Source organism: Bombus affinis, chromosome 13 (assembly GCF_024516045.1).
Source record: "Bombus affinis isolate iyBomAffi1 chromosome 13, iyBomAffi1.2, whole genome shotgun sequence".
Lineage (NCBI taxonomy): Eukaryota > Metazoa > Arthropoda > Insecta > Hymenoptera > Apidae > Bombus > Bombus affinis.
In genome coordinates, this window is record NC_066356.1 from 5,401,038 (window position 1) to 5,415,105 (window position 14,068).

The window sequence follows — 14,068 nt, forward strand, 5'->3', positions numbered from 1 at the left end:
TATCTTCATTTACTATACAGATATGTACTACAATTACAATAATATAAACGTAGTATCTTTCCTGATGGAAAAATTATTAAAACAAACATATTTCTCTAGAATATAAAATACCAAAATCCATATTCTACGTCACGATGATCATTAACTTGGTTCACCATAGCATAACTTCATGCCAGATAATTATGATTTGTTGAGGAGCACATGGAAACATAGAATAACTTTGAACTTGGCTTTTCATAATAATCAAAGAAAACTCAACAAATTTTACCATGAATTTTGCCACCATCATATGGCCCTTGAAATATCGTAATTTTGCCCTAAGAAGCTTAGGTGATCCCATTTAACTAAGATACACCCTGTATATACACCTTACCTTACCCTGTATCATCCTTAATTACCCTTATTTGGAACAAAAAAATGTGTCAGAAAAGAACTGTATGATATCAGGGATGAGGTACCGTGCTTTCATCCATTTCGTCTTGCGACGACCTTGAAACGTTCAGCAAAGCTGACATTAAGATTCTTAGAACGGATGCCTCCATTTTTCGTTACATACTCTTTTAGCTGACGTTCTAGCGTTTTCAAAACACTGCAAACTCGTGCCCTTTGCTGCATTCGCTGCCGAGATGTAAACTCTCAAATTCGACAGAGCAATACAACGTATAATTACCCAAAAGTGACTACTTGGAAACGATCGACTATTTTGAACACGCCAGAAATTTCATAGTAGCATTATGAAGAACATCTTTATGTGTCGCGTCGTGGTATACATGGGGCAATTCTAATGCCGGCGGCATATCGGATTTTAAAGTTCATATCTCGATTACGGACACTTCAAAAGGCACGAGTTTATAGCATTTCGAAGACGTCTAAATGTCAGCTGCAAGAATATGTAACAAAAATATGGGGGTATTCATTTAAAAATAAAAAGTAAAAGCACAGTATGTCACCTTCTATATCGAATAACTTTTGTCACAAACATCTTTTGTATCGTCACAAATAGGAAAGTAAGGCTGAAAAGATAGGTGGAACACACTGTGTATATATATATATGTACGTATGTATGTATACATATGTGCATATTTATTAGGCTATGATTTATACAATTGCAGTTATCAATTAATAACCTAATCTGTGACGTAGCTATATCTTCTTCGCCTAAGGTTTCAAATCCAAGAATCCATAATATATTGGAATCATGATTAGAGGCCTTGTTTCAGCAGCCGTTGGACTATTACAGGCCGAAAGAACCTCGTTATTCAATGGAAAAGTTAGTTCTATCGAAAATGATGATCGAAGAGAATTAAAACTTCCTCCTTAGTAATTTGATAGGCCTCGCATGCAGCATGCTAAAACTGCAGTCAAGTAACATGTAACGTATTAGAAGCGGTATAGACTGGAATAGCAGTGCTTGTTTTAAGGTTAGGAGAGCTTGCGAAGCTCAAAGTGGGTCAAAAGCCAGCGTGCCCCGGTACACTTGCCAACCTACTTGGAACGTATTCGAGCAGAGTTGGAAATATTCTTTTGCGTCGCCTCTGTTACCACGTACACCAACATAATTGTTCTAATCCAAATCAGTTTGCATGTAATAAGTTACTGAGGTAATAAAATGCTATAAAATGCTCTCTTTACTAAGTACATATAAGATTTTAAAAAGCAATTTCACAAAGTAGCTTGTCTAGGATACAGTCGGTGTTGTGGCACAGAAATAAAATACAATAGGTTTGTACGACCGTGCGGCAACATTCTACTTAAAGTAGCTTATTCGAGTGTCCGACCTCGGACAAATTATTGTCGGTGATCATAAATCGTTTCCAGAAACTTACTGAAAACGAAAACGTCTTTATAAAATTCAAGGAAAAATATTCTCAATAGAAAAAACATTAAACTATAATAAATTCCAAAAAGAGAACACTGTAAAGACCCGTTTTAACATCAACTGCACATATTACATTGCTATTTTATTCTGTTACATCGCGTTATTTAATTCTTCCTTCGTAATTAGCATGTACTTAGCTATCTATCCTGTTTAAAATAAAACTTACTTCTGTAAAGGCTCGATGGATCAGTGAAGAGTAGTTAGAACCGATACCGTTCCTCAACGATACTGTAGGAGGAACGTTTCAACGAGGAAAGAAATAGAAAACTACCGGTAGATCCCCTGTGCATACTCCATTATTCTTTTTCCTATATCTCCCTCTGTTCCCTGTAATACCTTCGTATTGACTGTCTTCTTGTAAAGCGCCAGACGGAATTTTAAATCTTGATACGAAGACAGATCTTCCTGCTCTGTTTTCCCCGTCCTCTGAAAGCCCGGAAGTGGATGAGAACACAAAGCGGAACGGTGAAACTCGTCGATCACTCGAACCGTGAACTAGAAGCATTTGGATAATTAACACGTCGCAGCCATTGCGATAGACGATTTTTCTTTTTCTTTTACCTTTGTCTTCCTCCTTCATCTTTCCTTCTTTCAATTATTTTTAATTCGTTCCTTTCTTTTTTTCTGTTCCGTTATCGAAGCGTTGAAGTTGATCGCCGCGAAAATACGAAGGTCTACAAAGTCGTTTTTCTAATGTACAGGGTGTGTAAATATTGTCGATAAAAGTCATTATAAGTCTGACAGTCTGACGACTCTGTCACCTTCCGTTTGACGGAGATTTCACCCGAAAGGCCCGCGCAACGTTGTCCTTGAATCTGAAAATTAAGGCCAAAAGGTCAGCTTTTTTACTCTATCATATTAACATCGCGGACATCAACTTTGAAAAAGGAATCATCAGTCGCAACTAAACCGTTCTCTTGGAAAATGATGTTACAGTTCCATTGGCCCTTGCATCGATACTATTTACGATGTGTTCATATTTCACAGGCAAATATATAGAAGGAAAATAGCGTGGCATTAACAAGGAAACAGGAAATTATTTCTTAGCGAGTGAAGTAACCGACTCTAAGTAGGACAAAGATAATTAACTTCATGATTTCTAAATATTACAAAATTACTCGCTCTATGAAGAAACCTTTCTAGTAAGAGTTAAATGGCGTCAAAGAGACTAAGATTTGGTACTACATGTTAGCTATTTTGTAGGTGAATACGTAAAGGACATACAAAGATCAACTACTAGACAACGTCAGTAAAAATAATGTTGTAGATGGAGAGTTAAGTTCGGGACACTCTGTATAAGTAACAATCTTTCTTGTACGTAGTCTTAATTTGTACTATCCCTCTGAGTCTTACTACTATCCTTATTGCTAGTAATTAATATCACATTGCCCTAAATGATACTGTGCTATCTTAGCGTTCTAGACAAATTACTTTAATTCTCATTGCACACTTTGTATGAAGCAGTGCAATCTTTCTACATCCACTTCGGCGTTTGCTTTCACAATTTGCCCGCTGTTTTTTATTATTTAAATTTGTCTATATGACAATCGCTCTAAGATCTCAAAAGTAGAAAAGAAGAACATATTAAGATATTTCTTTGCGCTGGGATGCTTTAATTAGACTAGAACATACAGAAGATCGAGAGTCGTTAATTATTTTGAAACGAGTTTCTAAGAGAAATTTTCATTTGTTTTTATCATATCGGTTTCCTTTCTCACTCTTTCTCTCGATTGAATTTCAACAGCCATTTGAATCTGATTAATAGAGAATCCATTACTAATCATATCAGATCATAGGCTTTGACGCTGGAATTGAATAAAATAATAGTATACTCCAGGTGGATCGGAGTCAATTAACACAATTAACGAGGAAATGATACAATATCGCAATTAATAACGTGCTCCTAATGCCAGGAATAATGGCAGCTATGGGAAAAGAGGCGTGAAGATTAATGAGGATGAGTCGCGAACAAACGAGATGCCATAATCGTTAAATTACGTATTACAGGTATTACGATTTTCAGTAACAATTAAAAGATACTTGGAAACGTGTGTACCATTAATATTCCTTTTTAATTCTTTTAATAAGAATTACAAATTGAAATGGTGCAGAGGAATTTCAGCACAATGCAGTAAATGAAAAACTCTGTTTAATAACCTGCCACGTATTTACCTTAGAAAAGTCTTTCGTTAAAAGTCTATCGAAATAAAGGAAGTTACTTTTCATAATTGATATTAATTTCTCTATCGTATCTGTTCTTAATTAATTCGAAATTTCGATTCAGTTCTTAGTTCGTCTATCAAATCTAAGTATCCATTACTAGGAAATATTATGTTCAGATAATAAACCGTTCGGATATTAGGGTATTCGGCTAATAGATGTTAGAATGAGTAGGGCTCTATTTTGTTTACAAGCAGGAGTGTACGTACTTATTTCGAACATGTTCTGTAGACTAGATAGACAAGACCCAAGTAAAAAGGTACAGTAAATCGTTTTAAAGCGACAGGAAGCAGTGGATGCGTATTATTTCCAGGTATGAGGTATCGTTGTGTCCCAGTGGGAAACACGAGACGATGTTGGTATTCTGCCAGTCTAGAACAATGTGTGGGTCCCTTGTAAGGATAGGAAAAGCCGAACAGTGCGGCGAGGTCGGTCTCTTCTTGGCACGAAAGAATGATACTCCGCGATAATTACGACCTGTAACTACAGCGTGCGCTTATTTATCATGCATACGACACGGGGTCGGATTAAATGTTAGCTGCACGCTGAAAGGAATCGCATTTGCATAAAAATAATGGAGAAATCTGCCAGCTTAAAGCTATCATCAATCTGTTAACCGAGAATGAGAGATTAAATTATCGTAAATCGAACATTATATATGCACATACATAATATTTTACATATATACCTATATATACTACTATACATATATATATATTTATTTATTATAATTACATATATACAGAGATAATTGACAGAGAACTAACAGAGAATATATACAGAGATAACAAGATTATAAAAATAAGAGGGTAAACTGTAGTTATAAAACAACAGATGTTAATAGAATTCGATATTATAGGATAAGATAAGTTATTAAGGAGGATAAGATATAAATAAGAATCTGATAAGATATTAATAACTACAATGTACTTTATTATATATATATATATATATATATATATATATATATATATATATATATATATATATATATATATATATATATATATATATATATATATATATATATATGTCGGAGATGGAAAAACACCGGAACCTCTCCTTGGATTCTCGGGAATACCGTAATGTCGTAATTTAGATTAAACAAATGTCGCTCCGATTGTTCGAGGTTTATGATAGTGAGCTTGGGCTCGAGGCGACAACCAGTCGCCGAACGTAGCCGCGGTCAAGGGATGAACGTTTTATCTAACAAAGGCACAGAGTAACTCTATACCTCTCCTTTAAAGAAATAGCCGTAGCGACACGTGGCAGTAAATATTTCAAAGGTTTCTGTTCCGTGGCTCGCCACACGCAGATCCTATCCTTCGGGTAAGATGATCTCCAGATGTCAATATACCTCCGCAGTATGTTTAGCTAACTTGAGGACCCGCAATAAATCTTAAGATTTAGTCAAGCAAAGTTCTTCATTTAGACAAACAGTCCTTGTTGCAACTACGGGACGATAGGAGAAGCCTATCTTCCACGAACGATGCCCCCGTCAACAACCTCACCTCAAGGGCGGCCAGCATCTCTTTCAAAACGCCGATATGGAGATCGACCAATTAGCAACAGCGCTAATTTCCCTCACCTTTGGAACGAAAGCTTTCTTTGACGAATCCGAGGATCTCATGTCCTTAGACCCACCCATTATAGTTTTCCTCGACGGCATCGTCGAGACGGAGAGTTACTATCCGGTACGATCTCGACGACGATTCAAGTAACTCTCGGATACGTAGTGATGGCCCCATGCATTAACATTGAGTACAACTTAGACGCTAAAGAAGAGTAGAGTTCGTCATCCCGTTGACCGTGGATTCGTTATTGAGCCTAAGATCATTGTCATTAGCTTCTCGAGTATCAAATTATCGCGATTACTTGTCCAATTCCAACATGGTCATGTTTGCACTAGTAAATATCTCCTCTATTGCATAGTGATCACGTCTAGTGTCAATAGGGATTCGTTTACGCCCTTAACCCTAACTCTAATCGTAACGCCAACCCGACATATATATATATAAAATACATGCATTGTAGTCGCTAATATCTTAACGGGTGATGTGACAAGAAGCAATGAAAAAAGTTGGTAGAAATACATGCTCTGTCTGTCTTCGCTTATGAGACATAACGAATTTTCATAAACACTAAACCTATTGAAGATGTTGAATACCATTCAGAGTGTAACTGGGTTTATAACAAGACGTCTACAGGCTTACCTTAAAACGCAAGGTGGTCATCTTCTTCAGTATCTTCTGTAAAGGTAATTAGATAACACAAAATCAAGAGAAAAGTTCGTCGTATCCCGTAAACGAAAACGGATAGAATAAATGTCTAGAGGAACGTTTTCTATTGTTTCTATTATATGTTCTGTTGCACCCTATATATAAGAATAGGCTCAGTTTTACAAACTTGATGTCTAAAACCAAAGTGTGAGAAAGATATAAGTATATACGAGTTTTAAAAAATATTATAAAATCAAGTCCATTTTCCGGCCGTGAAGCCGAAATTACATAAAATATATAAATATATACTTGAGACTAATTAATTAGTGTGAATGCTATAATAAATACAATGTTGTGTGGATATTCTTCACAGCCACCGTACTCGCCTATTGTATACATATAACGATATCTCGCTTTCCAACTTGTTTCATAATAGTCTTAATAATTCACCTTTAACGACAAGCTAATCTTTATTGTCGTGATGAAAAATGAAGTCGCACGAGGGGTCGAAACGCGATCATCCGGCTTGTATGGAAGGCTTCGGTTGAATGCAGACTCCCATTAACCGATTATATCCCATTAAACGATTAACATTCTGAGCATTCCAGTTCTTTGCCCGTCTCTTTTGCCCGTCATGTGCATTGAGTAAAATCTACTTTTACGCAGAATACATACGATTCGTGTTACGATTTTCTTCAAAGAATTTCGCATTCCTTTGCCTCTGCCTATTTCTATCTTGGCTTGCAATTTCCTAAAGAAATAACGTACTTCGCAGGATTTATTGTAATTAATCGCCTTATACAGCAGCGCGCGTGATACCTAACGTTAATCTCGCTTCGACATAACCTAAAACTCTATCTTTTTATATACTATACACTTCCCATTCACGATCTGTGTCATAATATTACTACATTACCAGTATCAACATAACGTGCTAAAAAGTTCGATTCTCTTTTCCTCTTTATTTTCCTGAACGGTATTATGTCGCATTGTAGATTAGAGGTTATATCGCTGTCATCTTTAATCTTTTCGTTGTGGTGTCTTAGGAACAGAAAATCCTTTAACGTAGGTGTGTCAGTAATTTTTAATGAAGTATTGCTACTTTAATTCTATGTCATGCATACAATATTTGTCATTTTATGTACCTAAAATAATCGTATTAATACGATAATGTTATTACAATAAAGTTAATACAATAGAGTAAACCAATTTTTACTACATGTAATAAAACACGCTACCTTATTCTTCGATACTTACATCTAAAATCAATTTGTTACCTACGTTCATATATACTCTCGGCTATAAGAGGACACCTGCTGTCTCTAACAAAGTATGATGTTTAGCAGAAACTGATTGCATCACGATGATTTTATTCCCTTATCGTCCTATTATAAATAAAAAAGATATAGCGATATAAATATATATTTGTAAATACAATTATAAAAATAATGATTAATATAATAATAAAATATTAAGTATAATTAAGTATAACAAATAATTAAGTATAATTTTTACGATTGCCTAATTATATAGAGGCATTATAATTGTTATTAAAACAAATTTTAAAAGTTATAGTATAAGGTCTTATTAGGATGAGAGTAATATCTTTAATTAAAGAATTTTAATTTGGAATAATCATTATTGATGACGGAAATTTAATTCTGTTTACCAATAACCAATATAAATGATTAGATCTTTTTTGGTTACTAGTAATTATTATCGATGACCCGCATTTTACTTTAGTTACGGATAATTATTATCGGCGGTAAAAAATTTCTCTCGTTACAATCGGCTATTGTCAATTGTTATTAACATTATTTACAATTAGTACCTATTCACTGAGAATATAAAAAAATTAATTGTAGATATTATGTATTTTATTAGGCAAAGAAACGATATAAAAGTATATGAAACAAGGAATAATCTAAAAGATATTGTAGTACAATGTGCATTATTAATGCATGTGTTAATAAAAATATCTAAACTACAATATCTTTTATACTATTCTTTGTTTCATATATTTTCATGTAGTTTCTTCGCTTTATAAGATGCATAAGTTCCATCATTTAGGTATTTTATGTTGTCAATGAATATCAATGAATGACAATAATCAAATGTAACCAGAAAAAATGTAGTCGTCAATATTAATAGACGGTAACCAAAAGCATTTGTTGCCATCGATAATAGTTATCGGCAATCAAAACAAAATGCACACCATCGATAGTAGTTGCTGATTACCAAAAGAAATTGCAGTCATTTATATTGATTACTGGTATCCAAAATTGAAATGTCTTCGTTGACAATAGTCGTTCCTAACCAAAAAGAAATTTTAATCATTCATATTCGTAATCAGAACAATTAAAAAGTAATATTTTTCAATCATATCGTGTTTTGAATAATTTCTTTCACATTTATTCATAGCTTTTATTTAAATAAAAATTGATTTTTACTCAATGAGCTTTTGCCAAAAAATGCTTTAAATAACTCTTATCTTGGATCTTTGATTATACATATATAATAATAATTGCTATTTCAGGGCGTGGAATGATAAATGGTTGCTACCAGCAGCATGGTGTATGAGGAGATAGTCGGTATACGGGGTAGCTGACCCCAACCGCCGCGCACGCTTTTCACGCGCGAAATGCCCCACAATTTGAATTCCGCTTCCGTCAACTCCGCCAACACGGCACCGAATCACCAGGCCTACAACCAACAACCTTGTCACCGACAGAATGGAGATGGACTTCAGCCCGAGGTATTTAACAGAAAATGATACTTTGGAGAATCCCATTTAACAGAAAATGGACTTAGATCCTTTATTTGTTAAAAATGCCAGGTACTATCCTATTTGCGTTTAATACTATATTATCTTTAAATTATCTTTAAATAATGTTTTAGATGTATGTATTTTAGATTTCTGTTGCACAACGAAGGAACTAAGAACCACATTGGACATTTAATCTGACGTTAATTACTCGCTTAATGGTTATACGCATTACGCGTAGAAAGAGTATAATGTTTCTGGAGCAGAAAAAATAGTTTTAGTTTAGGAACATCAACCCGGAAAAAGCATCTCGTTACTCGTTTAATTTAAACGATGAACTTGATGTTATTATATTTTATAATAAAAGTAGTGTAATATTTGTATTCAGCTATAATTATACAGTATGGAATATGTAATTCATGTCTCCTATTGTATTTGAATGTAATGAGATACATTATGGAAATAAGAATTTTCAGTGATAACGAAGAAAGACGTTATACTATCTTAATATTCGGATATATTAATTAAAATATGTAAATTCGATATCGCACAATGTAAAATGTATTAACGATAATAACACTGCAGCACGCTGCAAAAAATTGTTCATATTTAGATTATAACATTTTAGAATTGTATCTCAATGCGATTCGGGACCAATTTCTGTTTGCTGTCCAACTGAATTAAGTAATAGTTAAGAGACTAAGCGCTTCATTTTTAAAGAAGGCACGTTTTTAAGATTGCCTTAGATTTTAGTACTATAATGCGCAAGTCCATCCAAAGAAAAACATCCAATGAGGAATACTGTCATGGTTTTTAACGACTATACAGTTAATTAATAATTGCATAATATCCATCCAAGGAGTGTTCAAAATTAGTAAGAACCTAAATACGTCTGATGGCAAACAGAAAAATGCAATATATAAAAATAAGAAACCTATTTTAATGAAAATATATGTGTATGTAACATTCTTTGTTGCAAAAATTGATACAGCATAACATGGAGAAAACTTCCTTAAATATTAATTTGTTATATTAGCTTCAGTTAATTACACATATTTATTCGTTACTTCAGGAACATTATTTTATTCTATATGAATAAAATTATAGAACATAACCGTAACATCTATCCGGAAAAAGCGTCTCGTTACTCGTTTAATTTAAATAATCAAATGTTCATGCATATCTCTAAATGCTCCAGTAACCATAGATCAAAAATCCTGTTTTCAAAAATTTTAATGTTTCACTTACTTTCATTACATTTTATATTCATCCCGTCTATTGTAAAAAGCAAATAGTTAAATAACAATAATTATTTAAAGTGTACATATAATTGATATTAAATTATGTACAATTGATATTTTACGAAGAAACCTATTTACTCTTTATTAGAAAGAGCCGGTGGAGTTCGATACGTCTCATTTGCGTGGTGCGCCGGCCGAGGTCGAGGCACTGGTGCACAACATCAAAGAAGTTGCGCAACAGTTCCTCTATCACTGGAGAACATTCCCTATCATCCTTCCACCGGCACTGTCTACGTGTACGGAGGGCGAAGACACGCTTGCGAGAAAGAAACACCACCTGAAGGATCTGTTCGTGGCGCCCAGCTTCGACGAATTAGACTCAGTTGCCGTAGACAGCAAGGGTGAACCAAGAAGGTTGACCAAAAAGCAGCTGGAAAGCATCAGCAAACGAGGGTAGGTTTTCCTATAATTACGAGATATCCATTTAATTATTTATCTTTATCTTTGTAGGTAGCAGTAGTATCAGATTTGTAAGCTCTCACGTTAGGGACGTCTTTAAGCCTCCAGTTGCGATATTCGTCGACCAAGTGCGAATTGGATTCAGTTTTTTGAAGCAGTACTATCCAAGACTTGTAGTCACTAACGAAATTGGAGTTGTAACTTAGAAAATGATTTAATTTGAGATTTATGGTTTCACGTATTTTCTGCTTAGATTTTGTATTTGGATTTAGTCAGGAAACGTATTGTAAATAAAAGAGTAAATAAGGCATATTATGCGTAAAAGAACACAAAGCATTTCCAGTCTTTTATGAATCACATAGTAGATAAAATAATATTTAAAAAATAAAAATAATCAACTACACACGCGCGCGCGTGCTCTAGTATTGGACAGTACTGATTTAAAAAATCGAATGATAAAGATTAAAAATAGGACTAAGAACTTTTTGAATCTTTAACGAATCTTATTGCAACTTAAGGATTAATGACGTTTATACTTAAATTAAATATGCTTCGAAACACAATATCGTAGCGATTGTATCCCTTAGAATTAGATATTAGCGACTTTTCTGCGCACAGTATAAACATGGCGAGTACTTACTAACAGATACTTGTTTTTAAGGCTTGAATGAAGCTCTCACTGATGCCAGTTTTTTCTAGGATGCAAGGAATATACATATATAACATATATAATTTCAGGAAATACGTAAATGTTTAGAAAACGTCATGTGTATAAACGTCATATGAGTTTATCGCCTACGCAAATTTAAAAAAAAGGCAAAAGAGGAATTTGTGATAATTGAATTCCCTTGCAAAACCTTAAAGGAATCTTACTTTTTAACTATTCAAATAGTCAGCCTCAATGTATATCACTTCGTTTTGATAATATAAGAATAGTGAGCGAACCAAACCCAAATGATGCCTCGTTTTCGTAAGGATGTGTAAAACCAAACAGCCACTCGTTTGTGTCTGATATTTTCTAACAATTTTTGTAAAGCTTTCAGAAGGAGAAGTACGGAAAACCGAAGAAGCTGAATGCCACTCAATTGGAGAGCATTCGAAGATGCGGGTATGTCATACACCAGCGTCACACAATATTCAAAGTTGACCGAAACAATGATCGTTACCCTGTGCAATGATTTTGGAGACTGGAATCACTCTCTTTCACGATCATCTTTTTTTTCTTTTTTAACGAAGAAGTTATGTCTCTAAAAACCCAAAATCTGTATAAATGCCACCACAAAACAGCATGGTCTTCTCATCTTCATCTGAAATTCACCCTGACAACAATTGGCGATTAGTTAATCGATCGATTTGCATCGGACAGAGATCAAATATATAAAACGAGGGATTGCCAAGTGCACGAATTCACTGAAAAGAAAGATTTATATCTGGTCTATGTGTGGAGGGATTTCGTAGAGATAACACAGCTTATAACAAATAATACTTAGGCAATCACGGCATGATGTAAATCTTAGCTGTTAAAACACAATTAATATACGGTGTAGGTTGTGTTTTTTTATTTTTAGAGCGTTTAAAGTATGCTTGTATTATAGCGAACAATTCTTATCACTAGCTTTAGCTCCACGAATAAGGAGTGGGATGTGTAAGGTTCTTTTATTTTGGTTATTCACTAATTAGAAACGCTGCAACAATGTAAAAATTTTGTACATATTCCAGGATATGTTTGTTCTCTATGTACGTATCTGTGTTAAATGTATTTTTCTTTTTTTATATATACATATATTCACAATGTAGACGTAACATTCTGTTTCTGGATTTTCTCCATATTTCTTTTTCCTTTTGTCCCAAAGTCGATTGTGTTAATAAACAATTTGTCTTTCAGGGAATTCGAAGTAGACTCAATCAATTTCGCTGGGCAGACGCACCGATGGAGATTGAGCGGACTTCTTCAGCGTGGACGAGACAGAAGACGAGATGCATTGCTTCGGGATCTCGCTTTGGCAACTAGATTCCTTGTAGTTACGGCGAAAGCCAGATTGGTTTCCCATTGCTTCAGTGTTTCACAATCTCTGAAAGCTTTACTAACAGGACTGTTACGGCTTCTTGGTATGAGTTCATTAAGAAAGTCCTTTCTATCTTTAATGGATTCGCAAGAGGCAATATTATTTAAATACAATTGGACGTTATTACGTTTTAGATATTATAATTGGCGTACCATCGCTTCAAGCACATAATTTGGATGCTAAAATCAGGGAGGAGCGATGCCGGTATTTGGTTGCCGAATTAGTGTGCAGGGTAAATTGAATAAGTCCTTTAAAATATTTATTTCCGTTACATTGGATTGCTACTTTAAATAAAGGCTATGTCAATAGAAATTATAAATAAAAATATTAATATGATGGAAAGCATCGCTTTCCAAGATTTTCATAAATCTTGCTACAAATTGCAGCCTGAATATGAAGATTCTCTGGAACTTCTATGTGGTTTTGTACGAAAACAGCTTCGGCGAGCAACGATGGAGAAATTCGAAGTGGAAAGAGAATTATCACAACTATTACCTATCCCGGTTCCTTTCGTATTTGGAACACCCGCTGGAGCAGTGGTTGATCTTAGATTATTTAGCAGAGACATCATCAGAAAAGCTTTACCGATTTTAGTTGCTATTTTGGAGAGAGAGACACGAGGCTGGTTTCTTCATTTCAGAGAAAGACTGATTTCTGAGTTGAGAGCGCGGAAAAAGCCGGATGAAGAAATAGAAAGAGTACGATTACTTCTATATCAATTACTATGAAGTTGTCATAAATCTGTGCGGTATATTCTTATTGATTGTGATCACCTTTAGGAAGTCAACGAAGCTGTTATGCGAGAATATTTGCAACGAGTGTTCTCTAACATCTTATCGCATCCAGACATACTCGATCTCGGTAACGGAATAGCTCAACTGTTGGTTCAGCAAGCACAGTCGGTCGTATTAATGCATCGAGCAGTGAAAAATGTGCAGCGTAAATTATTGCAAACGAAAGAAGCGTTGAAATGCCATATAGAAAACGAACATCCAGTTTTGTCACGAATAGAACCATGGATGCGCGATAGAATGAGAGAAGTTGAGGAGAAGTTCATCGAAGAGTGCGAATGGAGCGCACACGAAGAAGCTCTCACACTGTGCACTCATCAAAATTTACAACAGACAGTTTACTTTCTTAATCGTGATTTAACATTTATGAAAGAGGTACGTAGAACTGCAGGTATTATCATAAACACTTATTCGCATATGAATACAATA

General features: G+C 34.6%; 1 protein-coding gene and 1 long non-coding RNA gene across 6 annotated transcripts in view; one reads left to right on the plus strand and one right to left on the minus strand.

Annotated features, from left to right (window-relative positions):
* Positions 1-14,068, plus strand: part of LOC126923469 (uncharacterized) — a 44,274-nt gene that overhangs the window by 24,033 nt on the left and 6,173 nt on the right. Inside the window, exons 1-8 of one of the 3 annotated variants that reach the window (XM_050736942.1) lie at positions 6,178-6,356; positions 8,855-9,073; positions 10,472-10,776; positions 11,819-11,890; positions 12,668-12,891; positions 12,983-13,080; positions 13,235-13,546; positions 13,628-14,014. In XM_050736942.1, coding sequence (XP_050592899.1) covers positions 8,960-9,073; positions 10,472-10,776; positions 11,819-11,890; positions 12,668-12,891; positions 12,983-13,080; positions 13,235-13,546; positions 13,628-14,014 — 1,512 coding nt within the window. In that variant the 5' untranslated portion in view covers positions 6,178-6,356; positions 8,855-8,959. Of the gene's footprint in view, positions 1-6,177; positions 6,357-8,854; positions 9,074-10,471; positions 10,777-11,818; positions 11,891-12,667; positions 12,892-12,982; positions 13,081-13,234; positions 13,547-13,627; positions 14,015-14,068 lie in introns of those variants that run through there. The other 2 variants (XM_050736941.1, XM_050736943.1) reach the window with 2 other exon arrangements.
* LOC126923482 (uncharacterized) lies at positions 1,063-7,743 on the minus strand. Of its 3 annotated transcripts, none has more exons than XR_007713187.1 (5): positions 7,576-7,731; positions 6,313-7,463; positions 2,441-4,582; positions 2,046-2,374; positions 1,063-1,825 (listed from the first exon to the last, which is right to left on the minus strand). It is a non-coding gene; the product is annotated as an uncharacterized LOC126923482 (long non-coding RNA). The 3 variants fall into 3 exon arrangements; XR_007713186.1 differs by having other exon boundaries at positions 1,063-2,374; positions 2,441-2,694; positions 4,309-4,582; positions 7,576-7,722; XR_007713185.1 differs by having other exon boundaries at positions 1,063-2,374; positions 7,576-7,743.